Source organism: Podarcis vaucheri (assembly GCF_965113315.1).
Source record: "Podarcis vaucheri genome assembly, chromosome: 5".
NCBI lineage: Eukaryota > Metazoa > Chordata > Lepidosauria > Squamata > Lacertidae > Podarcis > Podarcis vaucheri.
Genome location: NC_138763.1, coordinates 16664239 through 16685299, shown reverse-complemented (window position 1 = coordinate 16685299; position 21061 = coordinate 16664239). Strand labels below are relative to the sequence as shown.

The 21061-nt window shown below is 45.5% G+C and overlaps 1 protein-coding gene across 1 annotated transcript in view; it reads right to left on the bottom strand.

Moving 5' to 3' along the window:
• Positions 1-2783: 2783 nt before the first annotated feature.
• The window catches only part of SLC7A14 (solute carrier family 7 member 14), a 53155-nt gene continuing 34877 nt past the window's right edge, over positions 2784-21061 (bottom strand). The window contains exons 3-8 of the mRNA XM_082224120.1: positions 14487-14723; positions 13089-13306; positions 10274-10420; positions 8032-8240; positions 5912-6789; positions 2784-3810 (exon numbers count right to left, since the gene is read on the bottom strand). Coding sequence (XP_082080246.1) covers positions 3491-3810; positions 5912-6789; positions 8032-8240; positions 10274-10420; positions 13089-13306; positions 14487-14723 — 2009 coding nt within the window. The 3' untranslated portion in view covers positions 2784-3490. The remainder of the gene's footprint in view (positions 3811-5911; positions 6790-8031; positions 8241-10273; positions 10421-13088; positions 13307-14486; positions 14724-21061) is intronic.

Genomic DNA, 21061 nt, shown 5'->3' with positions numbered 1-21061 from the left:
CCTCTCCTCTTCTTGACCCCGTGGCCACCACTGAGCACTCCATGTGGCTCCGGACCATTTTAGAATCCTACCTATGCAGTATTTGTACAGAACTCTGTGCACACTTGGCTGCGAGTGCTGTTATAAATAAATATATTATGGTTGTTTACGGAGAGGGGCAGTGCTGTTTGTACTAGGGATTGAATCCAAGAAGCTCTCTATTTTTGTACCTTGCAATATTATTAAGCTTTCCTTTAGAAAAGGGATTGAAAGACCCTGAGTTTCATCCTAGAGGTATGTAGTCAGCATTTAAAGTTGCCAAAGGATATTTGACCGGCTTGGAGTTTTTATTTCTTCGGGCAGGTGTGGGTAGCCAGTTGTTGCTGGATTTCAGCATAGGTGCTTATTCTGTCAGCTTTAGTTGTTGTTTGTTTTGTGGCAATCACCTCGAGACTCATGTTGAAAGCAATTCCTAAATTAGATAAATAACAGAGTAAGCGGGACCCATTATCCCTGGCAATTGCCCAATGGGAACCAGAGTCCAACAACATCTGGAGGACCACAGGTTCCTCACCCTGTGGTTGAGATGACCATGATGGTCCAAACTACAACAATGAACAAGGCTCCTCACCCCTGTCTTAGGGGATATGGGTAATAACAGTGACAAGCAAGCAAATGGACAAATAGTTCCATACAGGTGTATCCCATGAGCTCAATCTCAAATGGCCAGATGAAAAAGTAAAGAAGGGCCAATGAATATCTGATAAGCTGTGGATGTTTGATGGATCCCAGTTCCAATGACTTCATTGCACATAGGCTGCAGTGCTTGCTATATCAAGCAGAGGTCTGCAGGACTGCATAAAAGGAAACGCGAAGTTCTTGTTTGCTGTGTAGGATGTGACATCCGAAGCCACATCCTGCACAAGATTGTTTGGAAATAAGCCCTGTTGTATTAATGGGTCTCACTCACCATATGAATTAAGGAAACTCACAAATGGAGAAAAACTTATTAACTCATGGGAACTTAGAAGGATCGCTGCAATGTTTTTTATGCCATGTTAAAGGAGACACAAATTCATGGTTTACCGAGACAGGAATAAGGGAATCTCTATCTCTGAAGAGAAATGGAAATGGAATTATTTGTCACTCAATAAAGTTAGTGAAGAAGATGCAACACCAACGTAAACACCATTGGTACTTAACTCAAGCTCAACATTCTCAACAGCTAGATTTAAATGTTGGAAATACAACGAGTCTCCTTTATATGTGGCAGGAATGTCAACATGTCAAAAGTTATTGGAGACATTTTGGGGGCATAATATTGCAAACTGGGGCTTAAACCCTTCATTGGTCCTATTCAATGTAACTTGGCTTGGTATTCCTGAGATCTAAAAATCATTGATCCTCCACTTAATGATTGATGTTAAAATAATATAGGATTGATATTGGAAAAAACACCAGTCTCCCTCCATTTGGGAATTGGTGTTAAAATGTTTGGACCTAGCTATAATGGAAAAAATGATGGAAAGTATCAAAGATTTGGGACAAAACAGATCATCAATATAGCAGACAAGTAGTTAAGTTGTATTTTTTATTGGAATAATAACTGTGGACATAATAAATGGGACAGAAGTCTGTTTTTTGTAGTATCAAATAATGTAATGTTTAAATTTTAATTTATCACAATAGATTTATTTATTTATTTGGGTTTTAAAGGTAAGTGAGAATTGGACTGTTGCCTCATTGGGAACTGATGCTGCCTTGGGAACCTGTGGTTGGTACTGCACATAAAGCAGGAATCAGCTTTTAGTGTATCAAATATGAAAAGTTGGGAGCTCCAAGGCAACCATTCTACAATATTCAAAGTTAGATACTGAGTGGAGTGGAGTGGAGTGATCTTACATGAGTATTGATTTGTTTGTACCATGGTTATAGATGACCTAAATCCAAGAAGTTCTGATATTGGTCTGAGCTGTGTTTCAGTCCATCTGAAGTAGCCCATGGATATAACATTAGGATTTTAGTCACATTCTAGGTTTAGCCTCCCATCTATTCCTAATGCAGATGTTTGAAATTAGTGTTGAACTACATGTTCAGCAGAATCACATGGTACCATTCTTGCTTGTGCCACATGATTCTGCTAGTCATGAATGTTAGCTTTTAGGGTCATGGTACTGAAATCTGTCACTGTACGGGTCCTGCTTGCTAAATTATTCCGGTTCAGATAAACCAAATCACAGAAATCTGACAACCAAAGTCTCCATTCTTACTTACTAGATAAAATGGCTAAATGGATCAAACAAAATATCCAAAAAGAACTCACCAAGATGCAAATTCCAACTGGTCAATATATTAAATTGTGGTTGAGTCATGTTGTGTCATACCATAGTTCACCAGGAAACAACTGAGACAAAACGAATGGAGAAGGTGACGTGGGAAGTGAAGCACAAGTGTGCCAAAGTGCAAGAATATTTTGCTAAGTGAAAAGGTGAAGTAGTTTTATATAGGTGAAAATGGGGGTGCTGGTCTGCACAGTCTGATCACTGGAGCTCTTTTTATCTCTGGAATATCCTCAGGGAAAAAACTATGGCTCCTGCCTGAATAAACCTACCCATCTAGTTACAGATAGGTAGCCGTGTTGGTCTGCCATAGTCAAAATAAAAAAATTCCTTCCAGTAGCACCTTAAAGACCAACTAAGTTAGTTCTTGAAGAAGTGTGCATGCACACGAAAGCTCATACCAAGAACTAACTTAGTTGGTCTTTAAGGTGCTACTGGAAGGAATTTTTTTTATTTTGACTACCCATCTAGTCAATGTTTGCATTCACAAAATGAAAAACTGACTTGCTCTTTGCCAAATAACTTAACGGTCCTTAGTATGACTGCAATTGAGTATTTTCTTTGGCAGGGATGGGGAATCTGTGGCCCTTCAGATATTGTAGGACTCAGCTTCCTTCTCAACCCCAGTCCACATGGCCAACGGTCATGGATAATGAAATTCCAACAACATCCAGAGGGTAACATGTTTCCCATCCTTCTCCACTGGAAAGCAAAGAGGTCATAGACATGTCCCCTGCCAAGGGAATCTTACTGCATTTCCTTATCAGATACCCACTTCACTGAGTGTGGGTTCCATTGAAACCATACTATTGCTGCAGCAGGAAGTGTCTTATGGAATGGGTTTCCTAGGCCCAGAAAAAACCTCAACAGGCTCAACTAGCCTATCGGAAGCAACATTCAGTGAAAGAGGCCTGTGAATGGTGGTGGTGAGATCAGAAACATGATGTTTTCCTTGATGTGATCTTCTGTTGATTCAGGATGGGCACTTGACAGAACCATCCTGAAGAACAGAAAGGTGTCTGAGTGAGTGAGTGAGTGAGTGATATGACTTCTGGAAACAGAAACTTTACGGGAAAAGATGGGTTTGAAATGAGAGCCGAAAGAAGCCACTGAATTTTAGCCCAAGGTTTAGCTTGGTGACAAAGAGTGGAACTGTCGTGTTTCCATTTCATCTACTCGGGCGAGTAGTCTAACTCGTCATTTGAAATCAGTGCATCCGAGTTCTGTTTGTGTTTGCCTTTGCTCTTTGATTTGCTACTTGTCCGACTGTTTTCCTTTGCTTCTGACATATGCTGGTAAGAGAAACCTTTGTCGTCGGCAGGATCCCAGTCCTGGTAGTTGTCGTTCTCGGCGTAGGCCAAGCAATCGTCGACGGAGAAGGGGTCGACATCAACATCGTAGCGCTGGTATGTGCTCTGATGCAGCGCCTCTTCCCGAGCCGTGATCTCCAGTGTGCTGTTCCATATGCCATAGCCAAAATAAATCAGCAACCCTGTAGGAGAGGGGAGAGTTTGGCTGGTAAAAATATTGTACTGTAGTCTGAATTAGGGTTGCCTTGTAGGCAATCCAACATGAAACGGTTCCAAGTCCTAATGAATCTATAAACACTGCTGCAGAAGTCGAGTGGCTTATTATCTATAATTCCCCATATGGGCTATATACTCTGTGGGATAGTTCCAAAACTATCTTGATTGTGCCGTTCCTTCTCCTTTTGCTGAGCTCTTTTTCTGAAAATACATTTTATTTACTAGATGTTTCAGTTGCAAAGCCAAACCCCCAGGGCAGAAAAGGAAACATGTAAAATAATTACACAACCTGCTGTGCTATATTTTTGTTTTTCACCTGCAGGTTTTCATTGGCACAATATCGAAGCAGGATTTAGTAACAAAACAAACCACATTGCTAATTTTTTTTTTTAAATGAAGAAAAGGAGGATAAACACAAAGAAAAAGATCTCTTGATTATGTTCTTCTGTGGCCTTTGCTTCCTCTCATTTCAATGGCAGACTAGCAGAGGCTGAGAAGGAGGAAAACAAGTTGAGGATAAGGAGCAGGGCAAGAGATGAGAGTCACATGCAAATATAGGAGTTGTATCCCATGTTGTGCCTCATGTTCATAGAAAGGGAACTTCTTTCCAGGCGTGGAAAGGGAAGAGAGGCGTTTCCTCCATTTCCCCTTTCCCTCTGCAGTCTCCCATGCCACCTTCTTCACAGTTCCAAAGGGTCCCCCAGTCCTTTGGAGAAGGTTTTGGGGGCATGTGGGTAAGGGGGATGCAGAGGAAGTGGAAAATGACAAATCATATCCCTCCATATTCAACTTGTGGAAGGCTCTGCTGTATCAAAGATTCTTCTGTTGAACAACAGAGGTTGCCAACGTGGCATTTGCTGGACTATAACTCCCATCATCCTTGACCATTGGCTGATGGGACTGGGGCTGATGGGAGTTGCAGTCCAACAACATCTAGATGGCACCCCACTGACTATTGATATGTTAGCATGAGAAACTCCACAAGGGAAGGGTTTTAGAGCTACTGAATTTCTTTTTATGTAGTTATTCTATTCTGCTGTGAAATGGGACTCCCAGCAGTGACCTATCCAAATGAAGATTTAGTTAGGTGTAGTCACAGATGCTTCAAGCCATTCACTGGGTCCATGCTGATGTTATACAGTAGTGCCTTGTGCTGTCATGCCATAACTCACCAATCAATACTTCATAGGTAGAACTTTTGTAAAGCCAAATGGGGAATGCTTCTTTTAAGACAGGGGTGGGAAACCTGTGACCCCCTAGAAGTTGGTGGACTCCATCTCTCATCCACTGCAACCACCACAGTCTGTGGTCAGGGGTGATGAGAGCTGATGTCCAGCAACATCTGGAGGGCCACCATTTCCCCACATCTGCTCTAAGAAGAGGTTTCCATTCTCCAAACCAATGAAGGTTGGTTGAAATTGAGCACTCTGACATACTCTGGGTGGTCTCTTCAGTGGAATTATCCCATATTGCCAGGGATTGGCTGGATGACAAGGAGTAGTAGGAGGTGCCAGCCAGGGGACCTCTGAGGGAAATTGCAGAGGAGGAAGGTTCAGAGCCTGAGAATTGGTGGTGGTCAGAGGGAGAAGATTGGGGGGAGGAGTTGCATGCTGAATGGACAACAGGGTTTTATGAGCTGGAGGAACCTGTGACAGGGAGCAGTTCAGACTCTGAGGCTGAAGCAGAGGTCAAGAGACTGCTGAAGAATCCAGGGAGTCTCCATCTCCTGCTCTGGCAAGCTCTGCTCCCTATCCCTGTCTCCAAGAATGAGAAGGATAATGAGAAGAGTGGAACAGAGGTCAAAGGTGGGCAGACACAGTTTGAGATTGCTTGGGAAACATCCAGGAGAGGAGGAGTCTTAGAAGGAGTGGAAGGCAGGGACCTTCAGTCCTGGCAACTGCTCTATAGGGGAAAGACCTACTGGGAATTGTTGTTGAGTTGTAAGCCATTTCCTTGAATAAAGTGTTAACTTGACTGACAACTGTCTCTGCTTCTTTGTGCTGACCTGCATCTCACCCTGACACATGCACTGTCCCCAAACCTTCACACCCCACGTTTAGAACCTACCCACAAAACACCAGACAGCAAACCGGATCCAGGTGATCCTTGAAAGTTTCAGCATGAGATAGATGTTCACAAGCATAGCGAAGGCTGGGACAAAAGGCAGGCAGGGAGCCATATAAGGGAGCTTTTTGGGGTTTTCTGGCTGCTGAAGGATGACGAACACCAACACAATGATCAGCAGGACCATCAGGACCACGAGAAGAATTGCCCACCAACTTTGGTCATAGAGGTAGTCCACCCCAAAAATGATGAAAGAGCAGAAGATGAACATTAGGACAAACAGCAAGAGCACACAAGTGGTGACAGTCTGGCCAGTAGCCGCAGTGGGTCGATCCATTTTCCCGGGAAGTCCCAGGTGGATCCTCATCGTGTAGTATCGTGGTCCTATGAGTTTCTTTAGCTTGATGAGGTAGATGTTCTCAGACTCATCTGCCTCTATTCCAGAAGTCATGTCGACCGTGCCATAGTTGGGGTGGTTGACGTTGTAAGCGGATTTGTCCGATTTCCCAATGAGCATCTCGTTGTCACCCAAGGAAGGCAGGTTCTTAGCACCACAAGTGTTGGTGGGCGGGCCTGCAAACTCCTCCCCTTCGCTGACCGGAGAGCAGACTTCCTTCTCGCAGTCTGCTATGATCCCTTCCTTCTTCTTAGTGTGCTCTTCAGAAAGGAACTTGACAAAGCCGTCAATGTCGCTTTCTGGTTGGTACCGAAGAAGCAGGACACACACGGAGACCAAAGTGTAGGCGAGCAACGTGCCGATGGACATCATCTCTATTAGGTCCCTCAGGCTTACCAGCAAGGAAAGCAGGGCTGCGAGAAACCCCGAGACAATGCAGGCGACTACGGGAGTCTCCGTGTAAGAACTTACATGGGACAAGAACCTAGACGTGAAAGAGTTAAAATTAGCATAAACACCATAAACTCTCTATTATTGACTTTTAGGACAGAGGAAGAGAACCTGTGGCCCACCATATGCTTGTTTCTTTATTTTATTTTATTTTATTTTATTTTATTTTATTTATTCCATAAAATTTACACACTGCTTGATGGTAATAAGAAACTTCAAGGAAGGTTTACGGAAAGATAAAACAAGAAAATCAAGAAAAATCTACAACCCTACTTCAAAACATGCAAAAGTTAAAATACTAAAGCAGATGAAAATCACCTCAACTTTCTAAGCTTGTCTAAACACTGCCAAAAAGCAGATGCCAAAAAGAGTACAGTGAAGGCTCAATTTCAATAGGAAGGGAGTATCTCACAAATACGGGCATCTGTAGTAGTAGCACAAATTCTGCTGATCAAAGCGGTTGAGTGGGCACATGTAATGTAAGGTGATCTCATAGGTAAACTGGTCCCAAGTTGTTAAGGGCTTTATATGCCATCTTGGCTGTGAGTCCTGGAAGACCTGCCCCCTTCCTTGCTGGCCTTTTCCTACCTGCCTTGGGAGGGTGGGGCTGGGGTATTGCTTCGGGGTTGTTGTTTATTTTTTTGGCTGCAGTTATTGATGTTATTGTTATTATTTCCATCTTCATTTTTAGATCTTATAACAATTTATGTGGAAATTGTTCCGTTATGGTTGTTTACTTTTTGGTGTGTTGTATTTCTGCTTGTATTTATGTAAATCTTTTCATGTCATAAGCCACCTTGAGCATGGTTTTAACTATGGAAAGGCAGCATACACATTAAATGAGGATGATATGCTATTAGTAACACCCTGAACTCAGCTGGGTAGCAAACTGGTAACCAGTGCAGATCTCTGAGGCCAGGTGTTGTATGCTGACAAGGCCTCACTCCTGTCAGCAATCGTGTTGTAGCATTCTGCACTAACTGCAGCTTCTGGACCAAATGCGAGGGATGTGCCATACAGAGTGTGTGTAGGTAGACTAAAATCCCCATCATTAATTACTGTCCATGCTGACTAGCTGATGGGAGTCTGAACCACCTGGTATAACAGAGGCAGCCACTGTGCTGCCTTCAAGCTGCTGTTGGAGTCCTACCACCCCTGACTATTGGCCATGCTGGCTGGAGCATTGATGGCTAATGGAGCCCAACAACTTTTGGCTAGCCCTGGCAAGGTCTTCCAAGGCCCCTTCTCCAACTGCCTCTGATGACATGGGACTTACCTGAAGAGAAGCCCATCGCCAGCCATAGCATAAATGATCCGAGGCATAGGGAAGAGGGAGCCCAGCAAGCTCACCGTCAACCCAGCCACAGACCCGATGGCAACAATGAACTTGGCAGTGTAGAATCGGTGGGCTGCAAACATCTCCATCAGGGGCGATTCGGTATCAATGTCGGTGTATGGCACCATCAGAGTCAAGATTATGCTCACCTGTTGAGTGGGAAGAGTGAAGGTGATGTACGGTTAGAAGTGGCACGGGGTTTATTTATTTGTTTGTTTTGGGTGCCCCATTGTAGTTCTCTGGGCAACTCACTCCTTTTGTTTCCTACCACCCTTCACCAATTGATCCCCGGCCAGTTTAAAAATCCAATCATAAAAACAGAATAGATAAAACAGCAATATAATCACACACACCCACACCCACACACACACACCAGCAGTACAGGAGAGAGAAGCAGCATCCTATTTTTCTGGACATTATGAAAAGAAAACCAAAACCCGAAGCAATCGTACATTCCGTTCGCAAATGCGGAGCTCCAGCTTCATTTGATTGAAAGAAGCTGCTAAGATCTCATGGAATGTTTATGAATATTCCATTAGTTCAGAAGTTTGTAAAAGGGATAGAAGGAGCTCTTATGGCGGGGTTGCAGAGGAGCCAGGAAGCAGCACTATGACAACAGTAGTTAACTGTTAGGCTGAGTGTGTGGCTGGCATGTGTGGGAGTGCTATGTGATCCGGGGGTGTGAGTAGTATGCACATTGTGCATAAATTGTGTGTGTGTAAGAGTGAGAGAGAATGTGAATGAAGAATGGGCACAGAAAAGATGACCGACTGCAAACCCATCAGCAGGGTTCGCCCAATACATTTTGTTGCTGGAGATGAATCATAGAATCATAGAGTTGGAAGAGACCACAAGGGGCATCGAGTCCAACCCCCTGCCAAGCAGGAAACACCATCAGAGCACTCCTGACATATGGTTGTCAAGCCTCTGCTTAAAGACCTCCAAAGTAGGAGACTCCACCACACTCCTTGGCAGCAAATTCCACTGTCGAACAGCTCTTACTGTCAGGAAGTTCTTCCTAATGTTTAGGTGGAATCTTTTTTCTTAGGTGTTTGGATCCATTGCTCCGTGCCCGCTTCTCTGGAGCAGCAGAAAACAACCTTTCTCCCTCCTCTATGTGACATCCTTTTATATATTTGAACATGGCTATCATATCACCCCTTAACCTCCTCTTCTCCAGGCTAAACATGCCCAGCTCCCTTAGCCGTTCCTCATAAGGCATCGTTTCCAGGCCTTTGACCATTTTGGTTGCCCTCCTCTGGACACGTTCCAGTTTGTCAGTGTCCTTCTTGAATTGTGGTGCCCAGAACTGGACACAGTACTCCAGGTGAGGTCTGACCAGAGCAGAATACAGTGGCACTATTACTTCCCTTGATCTAGATGCTATACTCCTATTGATGCAGCCCAGAATTGCATTGGCTTTTTTAGCTGCCGCGTCACACTGTTGGCTCATGTCAAGTTTGTGGTCAACCAAGACTCCTAGATCCTTTTCACATGTACTGCTCTCAAACCAGGTGTCCCCCATCTTGTATTTGTGCCTCTCATTTTTTTTGCCCAAGTGCAATACTTTACATTTCTCCCTGTTAAGTTCATCTTGTTTGAGATGAAGGAAAAGATGCCCCCACCAACTGCATTCCATGTACCAGATCGGCAGGTGAATTTACCTTGACTCTGGCAATGGGGCAGCACCATCCACTGCACCTGAGGGCCACAGGAGTGTGTGTATACAGGGCAGACCGTGTGGCCCAGATAGGTCTGTCCTCTAGCATCTACTGGCGGAGGCAGCTGCCTCACTCTCCCTAATGGTACGACCAATTCTGCAGTCCACATGGACAAGCAGCCATGAGCCTGGATCAGAAGCTTGTCTTCCTATACACATAAAAATGAAAGGTTGTCTTCACAACAAGGTTCGTGCAGCCATCAATAGGCGGCCATGCCAACCCCAGCGTGACAATGATGCTGGGCAAATGAGCAAGCGAGCAGAGCAGGTGGCCCAAGTGATCTGTTGAATGGAGGAGGGGGAGGCGTGGTTTGCCAAGGTTTCTCCCCCCCCCTTTTAAGCTCAAACAAACACTTTTGTATTGCCACATAGTCCAGACATTCCTCAGCTTGCACCTTACATTCTCAGCCACCACGTTACACCTTCCTGCAAAACGCAGAATCGTACAGAGCGCTTACTTACGGACACATATGCGGTCAGGCATGTGACAAGTGAAGCAGTGATGGCATAAGGGATGGAAGTGTTGGGACTCTTTGCTTCTTCTCCAGTGGTGGCAATGATGTCAAATCCAATGAAGGCGTAGAAGCAGGTGGCTGCACCTTGTAGCACCTGCATGACCAATAGACTTACGTTAGACTGATTGAGGCTTCCAAGTCATATCCATTTATCTGGAACTAACAATGCCTTCTTACATTCCTAATGACAACCTGCAGTTGTCCCATCCTCTTTTGCATGTGACCGCCCTACTTTCATGACACTCCAAACCAGCTGCCCGAGGTGGCTGCCTCATCCTGCCTCAAGGTAGGCAGAGCCCTGACTGGCAATTCAAGAAGGTAGCAAAGAAAGAGAAAATAGAAGGGAATAGGTTAGCCCAGGGGCAACCAATGCAGTGCATTCCAGATGCTGTTGGACTCCAAATCCCATTAGCCTCAGTGGCCAATGGTCCAGACTCATGGGATCTGGAGTCCAAAAACATTTGGGGAGAATTACGCTTGCTACTCTTGGACTAAACAAGGTGAACAATGGGAAGAAGTTGCAGAGATTGGGACAGCACAGGGACAGATGGCCTTGCATGCAACAAATTGAATGCTCATTTGAAAGAAAGATAGTTTCTCCAAACGCCAGGGATGGTTAACTGGTGTCACTCCAGACTCCAACTCCCATCAGCCAGAATGGCCAGGAACCAGGAAATCTCACTTTAGGCCCTGTGGAAGAGTCCTTCCATCTCTTTAAAAATAATCTAGCAAAGTTAGTTTTAAAACTGAAAGCCACCACATCTCTCCTCTTTGCCGCTGCATTTTCTGGGCCAGACATTCAAGAGGCAAGCAGCATAAATCCAACTCACTAGCTTGGCGGCCAGGCCAGAAGACCTGCAGTCTCTGCTCCTCCTTGGAGAAGAATTTGCCTCTGCAAGGCAGGAAATCCAAATCTGTTTGAATTCCCAGCTGAGTTTTAAGCTGACACGTGTGTGACAAGCACTAATTGGGCAGCACTGGGAAGTGCGTATAAAGCAAATGACTTAGGCCCATTGCTATACAGTACTGAGAAACAACCAAAGCAAATATCAGTTCATCCTAGTCTACTTCAGACTTCCCCAATCTGCTGCCCTCCAGGTGTTTTGAACTACAATGCCCATGAGCCCCCGCCAGCTGTGTTAGAAGGTACCAGGTTGGGGGAGACTATTTATTTCAGACCCACTTTAATACACTGGTGCCCATTTAGATACAGTTGAAAGCAAAGGGGTTTGTCGTCCCATTGCTTATAATGGTGTGCATAGCCTGGTCCTAAGCATCAGAAATAAGTCCCACTGAATTTAGTAGTGTTAATGCTCAAGCAAGCATGCATAAGATTACAGCCATGCAGTGCAATCCTGGCCATGTTTAGGGATGTCAGTCCCACCATGTCCGATTAATAGGGCATAATCCCAGAAAAGTGTGCACAAGATTGTAGCCATAGGCATATATACTTCCTTTTAGATTGCACCCACTGACATCATGCTTTTCACCCATGTCATTTTTTGTTCTCAGTAAACCATTTACCTGCCTGTTGGTGCTGTGCGTTTTATTATACACTGCTTATGGGATCAATTGTAATTAGCCTTTAAGTCATCAGCTCTCCAGAGAGCGCAATAATTGTGTTTATGCATTGTTAATTTCACTTGGTTGAGCAATTCTGTTTTAGCCACCTTTAATTTTGCCAGCTGGAGAGTGAAGTGGTGTTTTGTTTTGTTGAAATGAAAATCTGGAACATACTTTGGGGGTGGTATTTATTTCAAACAGACTAGTAAAAGAAAGGAACGTTGATTAAGCAATGGGCTATAAGCCACAATGGCTATGTTTGACCTCTGCCTCTGAAACCACAGGTGGGCAGAAGGCTGTTACACTCATGCCCTGCTTGTGAACTTCTCACAGGCATCTGGTTGGCTATTGTGACAACAGGACGCTGAACTAGAAGGGCCACTCCATCAGTCTCATGTTCTTAGGTATCTAGGTTCAAGGTACCAATGGAGGTTCAATGGAGGTTCAAGGAAATCTTAAGGAAGACATCCAGAAATCTGTCTTGGAAGTGGAGATTGGAGATTTACATCATGGTTTGGTCCAGCAGAGGTGGGGGAACTGTGGGCATCTTATGATATATATCATTTTTATTAAATCTCCAAAAATATTCCAAAACATTTATTGTCATACACACAACCAAAAATCAACATAAATTTCTTCTTGGCTTCCCACCTCTCCTTTCTCGATGCTTGTATTTTTACTTCTTTTTAGGGAAGCTGTGAGCTTCAACATGTGCTTAGACTTCAGGTCCCATCAGTCCCAGTCACGGGGCCAAGGATGGTGGAATTTGCAGTCCCACAAGATAAGGAGACCTATTAGGTATGTTATTGTTGAGTATCGTGGTCATTATTGAGATGACATGAGGAATCAGGCCAAGTAGACGAGAGGAAGTTGTATCCTGTGCTGCAGATCTACCACTGCAGGAGATTTCCTCAGCAGAACTCCCACCACTTCTCTTCTGCAGTCCCCTCCAGACCTGAATATCTACTCCAGAAGAGATGCATGGGGAGAGGGGAGGAAAGAGAAATCCCATTGCTTGAGCCACTTGTATAGCATTGGATATAACCCAGGATCCTTATATGAAAGGGGTGCCTGCTGTGGATTTCTCCTTGCCAATAATAAAAATGGAGATCCATGTAATATGATGCCTTTAACACTTATCCTTTGGTTGCCAGGCTTTTAGGCTGATAATGGCCGAATTCTTTATCTAAATCACTCACCCCCGACCATCCAAATGGCAGGAACTGCCCTTCGGCCCAATATTCTCCATTGACATAGAAGAGTCCAGCAATCATGATGAAGAGCCACACCACCAAGTTAATCACGTTGAGGACGTTGTTAAATCCCACAGAGTTCTTCACTCCCAAAGCGACAATGATCGTTACAATGACAGCAATGAGCAAAGCCAGCAAATCTGGGTAAGATTCTTCTCCTTTACCTATGAGAAGAAAACATAGGTATATATGAAACTTTGGAAATATAGCAGAAACAAAGGAAAGGCAAATAAATGATCTTCTGGGGGATTGTGTCGGTTTAAGAAATCCTTCTGCACTTAGTATTCACGGCACAGCAGACATGCTATGTTAACTCTTTCTCATAGGAGCATCGGCATGGCATTGCCATCAAATGGTTTTGTTCCTGTGTCTTCTCTGCAGTTCTTTTATGCTTTCTTTTCAGAGCACAGAAAGTCTGACTTGTTCCCCAAACAGTGGAAGAGCAGAACCGTCTCCAGAACTGTAGGAAACTTGAGCACCACCTGTTCTATTTCTTATGGCATATTGGGCAGCTGAGCACATTGTCACACATGGACATCTCTGTGCATCTTCACTATTACCTTTCGGTGTTAATCTGCATTTTATTTTTTTTTGGCATACAGTATATATTTAATGAAAATGAAACAAAACATTTCATAGTGCTTAAAGATAAGGGTGGGTTTTTTTTAGTGCAAATAATTTTTTTGATTCCATCTCTTGAAAGGAAACCATCTTTATGACCCTGCATTTATCTCCATGGTGTTTTTTTTAATCTACCAAAAGTGAGTGTTATGGTGCAAAAAATACGGTAGTTTTCTTTCGTTTACTTTTTAATGCTCTTAAAAAGCAAATGCACAATAGTGCTGAAATTTAAAAAGTGCCTTAAACACAAGTGTTGGAAATGTCCGAAAGGTGGGTTCCAGTATGGTGGTCCCTGCTCTGCTTATATCAAGTCCAATGGCAGCAGTTGGTCAAGGGCCCTAGGGTGAGTAAGGTCCCCCAGGGTCCTGACCCTACTACCCAGTCACTCACCATTCCCTTGTTGGACCCAGGACCAGATGTATTTTAGCTGCGGTGTGTGACTGCTGCTCTCGAATATGGCCTGGCCTTGCTGGGACTCTGGGAAGGACCAAACCTTCTAAGTGAGTTGCCACTAAGTTTTTCTGTGGCAGCTGGAAAGCTTTTCAAACTTAGATGCACATTTTCCTAAGCTTGGGGACAGGAAATGTTGAATCAATGCACACAATATTTCAATTTCAAACCATCTTGGTATGCTGTGGTTTCCATTCAGAATCCCATGGCCTCTTGGAGCCTAATTTACATGATCAGGCAAAGACAAGAGTCACAATCCGGGATAATCCTTACCCAGCCCATTCAAAGTCCCAACGGTGTCAATCATCCAGCGACTGATGGTGTGATTGGCCAGGGAGTCGAACATGCTGCTTAGAGCACTGGCGCCTGCTGCTGTGCCGATCAGATACTCCAGGATTAGGTTCCATCCGATGAAAAAGGCCACAAACTCTCCCACCGTGACGTAGCTGTAAGTGTAGGCGGAGCCAGTGGTCTTTGGAACTCGCACACCAAACTCGGCATAGCAAACCCCTGGACAGAGACACAGGAAATGCATATAACCATAAGGAAATGTGGCTGAAGGAAAAGTAATCCGTTATAAGCTGGCGTCAAAACAAGAAAATAGTTGAGCTCTTGTGAAGGAATATCCAACCCCTTAAAGGTTTGTCCCTTTAAGAGTTCCTCTCTTTGTCCAAAGAGTCCCTTCTCTATTAGAGAAGTGGGCAAGATATGCAGCGGCGTAGCGTGGGTTGTCAGCACCCGGGGCAAGGCAAGTAATTTGCGCCCCCTAACCGGGGCAAGGCAAGTAATTTGTGCCCCCTAACCCCTAACCTGCCGCGTCAGGTGATCTGAGGCGAGTTGCTGCTGGCGCTGCCGCCCAAACGATGCCGCTTGCCCGGAGGAGGAGGGCAGAGAGGCGAGGAAAATGCAACATGGCCCAGCAGCTGCAGCAGCAGCGGCGGCGGAGGGGCTGTGAGGAGGGGCTGCCTGGTGCGCCCTCCGCGGCCCTGACGCGCGGGGACCGCAGCGAGCGCTGAGAGCCGCTGCCAGCTCGTCGGTTCCGCGAGACATGGGGCTCTGCTACAGCCTGCGCCCGAGGCTCTTCGGCGACTCCGGAGGCGGCGAGCGCCCCCCCCCAGATGTTGCGCCCGGTGTGGCCGGCCCCCCTTGCACCCCCCATGCTACGCTACTGAAGATATGTATACCTCTTTCTTTCTCTCTAAATCCACAGGAAGAAGCTTGGGGTGCTAAATCAATCTAGCCTTTGTGGAATTGGCATGGTACCATTATTCTTGCTTGCTCTGCCCTTCCTGGCAGTGGTAAGCATCAACTGCTCATCTACTAGGCCAGGGTTTCCCAAACTTGTGTCTCCAGCTGTTTTTCGATTACTACTCCCATCATCCTTAGCTAGCAGGACCAGCGGTCAGGGATGGTGGGAATTGTAGTCCAGTCCCAAAACAGCTGGAGGCCCAAGTTTGAGAAACCCTTTCCTAGGCCATGGCTGGGGAATATGTGGCTCTGCAGATGCTGCTGGACTCAAGTTCCAACCCTCCCCCCCCACGCCTTGAACCCTAAACAAGCCTCTTCAAATCAAATTAGAAGTTGTTTCCATGATTTGCCTAGCCCAAAAGATGTGCCTCACCTATGTGCTAAGCCATAAGGGTCATGCGACATGTTTAGTAGCGGGTGTTTAGGACACGGGTGGCGCTGTGGGTTAAACCACAGAGCCTAGGACTTGCCGATCAGAAGGTCAGTGGTTCGAATCCCCGCGGCGGGATGAACTCCCGTTGTTCAGTCCCAGCTCCTCCCAACCTAGCAGTTTGAAAGCATATCAAGTGCAAGTAGATAAATAGGTGGAAAGGTAAACAGTGTTTCCATGCGCTGCTCTGGTTCGCCAGAAGCGGCTTAGTCATGCTGGCCATATGACCTGGAAGCTGCAGCTCCCTCGGCCGGTAAAGCGAGATGAGCGCCGCAACCCCAGAGTTGTCCGCAACTGGACCTAAAGGTCAGGGGTCCCTTTACCTTTACCTTTACATGTCTAAAGGGAGAGGTACAGGGAAGCACGGCTTGGATTCGGACAGCATGTAAACAGGCAGGAGTTTGGTAACAGTGTTAGCACCATTCAGGTAAATAAAACCACAGGGTTGGCTTTCTCCCTTGTCTAGAATTAGGTTTGGTAGAGGGAATGCTGCCAGAAGGCAAAGAAGTGAATGCTGTGAATGCAAAGGAGGGAATGCTGCCAGAAGGCAAAGAAGTGCACCGCAGTCCAGGATGGGTGGAAGAGCAAGTTAACAGCCACTGACACCCAGTGCTGGCTACGTGAGGCAGCTGCCGCATTCTGCCCAACAGCAGGGCTGTTTACTACAATAATGTACTATTCCAATGAAATGCTAACTTGGAAATGTGCTCCAGGTGTCGGTAAAGGTAAAGGGACCCCTGCCCATTAGGCCCAGGCGTGACTGACTCTGGGGTTGCGGTGCTCATCTTGCTTTATTGGCTGAGGGAGCTGGTGTACAGCTTCCGGGTCATGTGGCCAGCATGACTAAGCCGCTTCTGCCGAACCAGAGCAGCGCAAACTGCTAGGTTGGCAGGAGCAGGGACGGAGCAACGGGAGCTCACCCCGTTGCGGGGATTTGCAACGCCAACCTTCTATACAGCTTGGGACCAGGATACCCATCTGCTCATCTCACTGCTTATATACTTAACTGAACACTGAGCACTGCAGGTGGGAGCCTCCTGTGCAGACCACCTTAAGGTCAGGAGGTCCTTTCCATATGATGCAGGAATCAGGCCTTTAGTGTAGCAACACCTACCCTTTGGAGGTCCTCCTGTTAGATATCAGGAAAGAGTGAATTCCATTAGCCTGGAGAGCTCAGTTGGGTAGAGTGTGGTGCTGATAATGCCAAGATTGCAGGTTTGATTCCTGTATGGGACAACTGCATATTCTTGTACTGCAGGGGGTTGGATATAGATGATCCCCAGGGCTCCTTCCAACTCTCCAATTCTATTATCTTTTTGGTATCTATTAAAGACCTTCCTTTTCAAACAATGCCCCCCCCCAACAATCTGTTTCCATATTGGACTTTAAATTGCTTTCATTTATATTTTCATTGTTGATGTTTCCATTAAATCGTTTCAGGGTGTTTTACGGGAAATAATTGATTAACAAAACAAATAAAACGAATTACTGAAAGCACCAATAAAACCCATCTTTTCGAACCAGTCCCTCCTGGCATTTATAGCCGCAGACTCGTTGCTGGTTCATGTCTGTGCCTCCTCCTCTGTTCTGATAGCGAGACAGACTGTTATTAACATCACTTAGATCAATGGGAACAACACTAACCCCAGCGGTCAATAATACCCTGTAATTGAAATGTGTATGCCCGCCTCTGCTCTTTCATTCTGGAGTATGATAAGCAGGTAGGAAGGATGCAATTTCTAGCCAATTCCATTCTGTTGTAGAGGCATTCATTGGTTCCTCCCACCCCCCACCCCGGCCTTCTGTTTGATTTCACAGTCAATTCCTAAAGTGTATACTGTCACATGGTTGTTATGCTGTCAGAACTTCTAGCATGCTGAAAAGAATATGAATGATTCAAAGCTACCATGAGCAGGCCCAGCCTCTTCATTTACAGAGCAACAAATGGCGCGCGTTTGCATGTGCACACGCACATGCGCACACACACGCATGGTCAATGGATGGAGAAATCCGTCCATTTCCATTTCACATTTTTCCAATTCAATTCATACATCAGTTTGTGATTTTTTTAAATAGTCCTCGTGAAAATTCACCTGCATTTTACGGAGCATTTCCCCTAATATATAAATTTCTGTATGTGATTTTGCTTATTTTTATAAGTGCTTTCCCCTGCATATGGATTTTTGTATATATATTTTCATATTATATTGAGAAGTGTGAATTAGGTAGGCTTGCGTTAAAATTTAATTTCTCCACCCCAGTACTGATGAAGTTATTTTGGCACCTGGCATAGTAAGCCCCATGAGCTTACTAGCAGTACATGTGAAAAGGATCCAGGAGTCTTAGTAGACCACAAGCTTAACATGAGTCAACAGTGTGATGCAGCAGCAGCAGCAAAAAAAGCTAATGCTATTCTAGGCTGCATCAACAGAAGGATAGTATCCAGATCACTTTCTCCTAAGAGGCACATTTTTGTATGCAATTCTGCCCAATGTATGCATTACTGCAAAGCAAATTTCCCCAATACAATGCATTTTTATGCACGTTTTCACTCTAATTTATGCATTTTGTACACATTACTCGGCTGGAGTACTGCCGCTGCAAATCTGGAGAAGCAAAAATGTTGACAGATTGCTGGGTTTCATTTGTCATATTGTTTTGGAAACTGCGAAGTTTGCCTTTGAATGAACACTGAATCAAATTTCTCCCCTATCTGTCCTTCTGAGTTTGCAACTAGCCTGACATCTTGAGAAGATGATTCAAATGACTGTCATTTTCACATTGCCCCAGTTTTCCCACTAAGTCCAGAGAATGTGCTAAATGGCACATGAAGGCACAGGCTGATGATATTAAGTGCTCTTTTTATTGAAGGCCCTCTATATTTCATGCACTTTCATATGCACTTGGATAATGAAAGCTTTGAAGAGGATATCTGAGACTTTTATTTCTACCATGTAGATCAGGAACAAGGAAGAATGAGGTGGGGGAGCAACCAATCCGAATTCCTCTCCTCCTTCCCCGCCGGCCGACCCCTCAACCATTGACTTGCATATAAAGTAATTATTCAAAGCTGATTAAAAATGCATGCAAGCTGCACACACAAGAGACCAGAGAATAAGTACATGTCTGAAAGATTGATGAAACAGATGCCTTGATGAAGACAGGTATTCTATTCCAGGCTTTGACTTGAAAAACCATAACGAAGCTGGTGGCTAACTTTAGCCCACAGGCAGGCAGGCAAGGTTTGTGTTTGATGTGCATAATGAGAACCTGCCAAGTGTCCCTATATTCCAGGGACAGTCCTAGATTTGCAGAAGCCGTCCCAGTTTCTGATTTGATCCCAGAATGTCCTGCTTTTCCTGTTTTCATCTGAGAAATGTTGGAGGGCATGCATAGCGGTAACTAATCGGCTATCTCATTAGTATGCCAAGGTAATTCGAGCTCCTGTTATAATTTTCATATGGAACATTAGCAGAATTTCCTGTGCCTTGGTTATCCAGAGAGGCTCGTTTGTGCACGAAACCACACACACACAGGAAAAGCAGGAAGCATCTCGGCGGGGGAAGATAACAAAGGAGAAACCATCTCAAAGAGGCTGCAGAGTAATGCAGTTTTTATTCATGCCCAGTACATTTAAACAGGCTATCCTCCTGGGCTTTTCTACAAAAATATAGGACAGCGGTGAATAAACAGTGGGTGTTGGGTGGCGCTGTGGGTTAAACCACAGAGCCTAGGACTTGCTGATCAGAAGGTTGGAGGTTTGAATCCCCGCAATGGGGTGAGCTCCCGTTGCTTGGTCCCTGCTCCTGCCAACCTAGCAGTTCGAAAGCACGTCAATGTGCAAGTAGATAAATAGGTACCGCTCCCGCGGGAAGGTAAACAGCATTTCTGTGCGCTGCTCTGGTTCAGCAGAGTCACATGACCCGGCCACATGCTGGCCACATGACCCGGAAGCTGTACGCCAGCTCCCTCGGCCAATAAAGCAAGATGAGCGCCGCAACCCCAGAGTCAGTCACGACTAGACCTAATGGTCAGGGGTCCCTTTACCTTTATGACAAGTGGCATCATGCAGGTGTACAGTCTGAATGGTTTCCTCTGGGTGGCATACAGTCACAGAACTGTAGAGTTGGAAGGGACCCTAAGGGTCATTTAGTCCAACCCCCTGCAATGCAGGAATCTCAGCTAAAGCATCCATGGCAGATGGCCACCCAACCTCTGCTTAAAAACCTCCAAGGAAGGAGAAGTCGACCATCTCCCGAGGGAGACCGTTCCACTGTCGAACAACTCTTACTGTCAGAAAGCTCTTCCAGATGTTTGGTTGGAATCTCCTTTCTTGTAACTTGAAGCCGTTGGGTTGAGTCCTACCCACCAGAGGAGGAGAAAACGAACTGGCTCCATCTTCCATGTGACAATGTGTCCTTAGATGCCAATTTAAAAGTTGTCTTGTGGATGCAGCAGAAGAAGGGAAGAAGAAGAAGGTGCAAGGTGCTGACACTGGGCTGGAGAAGTTGGGCAAATGACCCAGTGTCCTTCAACCCAGTGTTGAAGGAGTTAAGGAGAGAGGGAGTCAACAAGGCTATCCTCAGTGATGCCCACCTTCCACACCTGTCACCCTAGTAAGTATTCAGCTATGATTACCAGAGGGACGCGCGTAGTGCTGTGGGTTAAACCACAGAGCCTAGGGCTTGCCGATCAGAAGGTCAGTGGTTCGAATCCCTGCAACGGGGTGAGCTCCCGTTGCTCAGTCCCAGCTCCTGCCAACCTAGCAGTTCAAAAGCACATCAAAGTGCAAGTAGATAAATAGGTACTGCTCTGGCGGGAAGGGAAACGGAATTTCCGTGTGCTGCTCTGGTTCGCCAGAAGTGGCGTAGTCATGCTGGCCACATGACCCGGAAGCTGTACGCCGGCTCCCTCGGCCAATAAAGCGAGATGAGCACCGCAGCCCCAGAGTCGGCCACGACTGGACCTAATGGTCAGGGGTCCCTCTACCTTTACCTATGATTACCAGGGTCACAAATGCCAGCAGCCAGTAGCCAGCAGCCATTAAGGTCATTTAGCTAATGATAAACCAGTAACTTCTAAAATTGTGTTGGAAAATTGTGTTGGAAAGAGGTGGATGGGTGGAAATGTGCTGCCTGCTATTAATAATGTCTCTAATGAAGCCAATCTA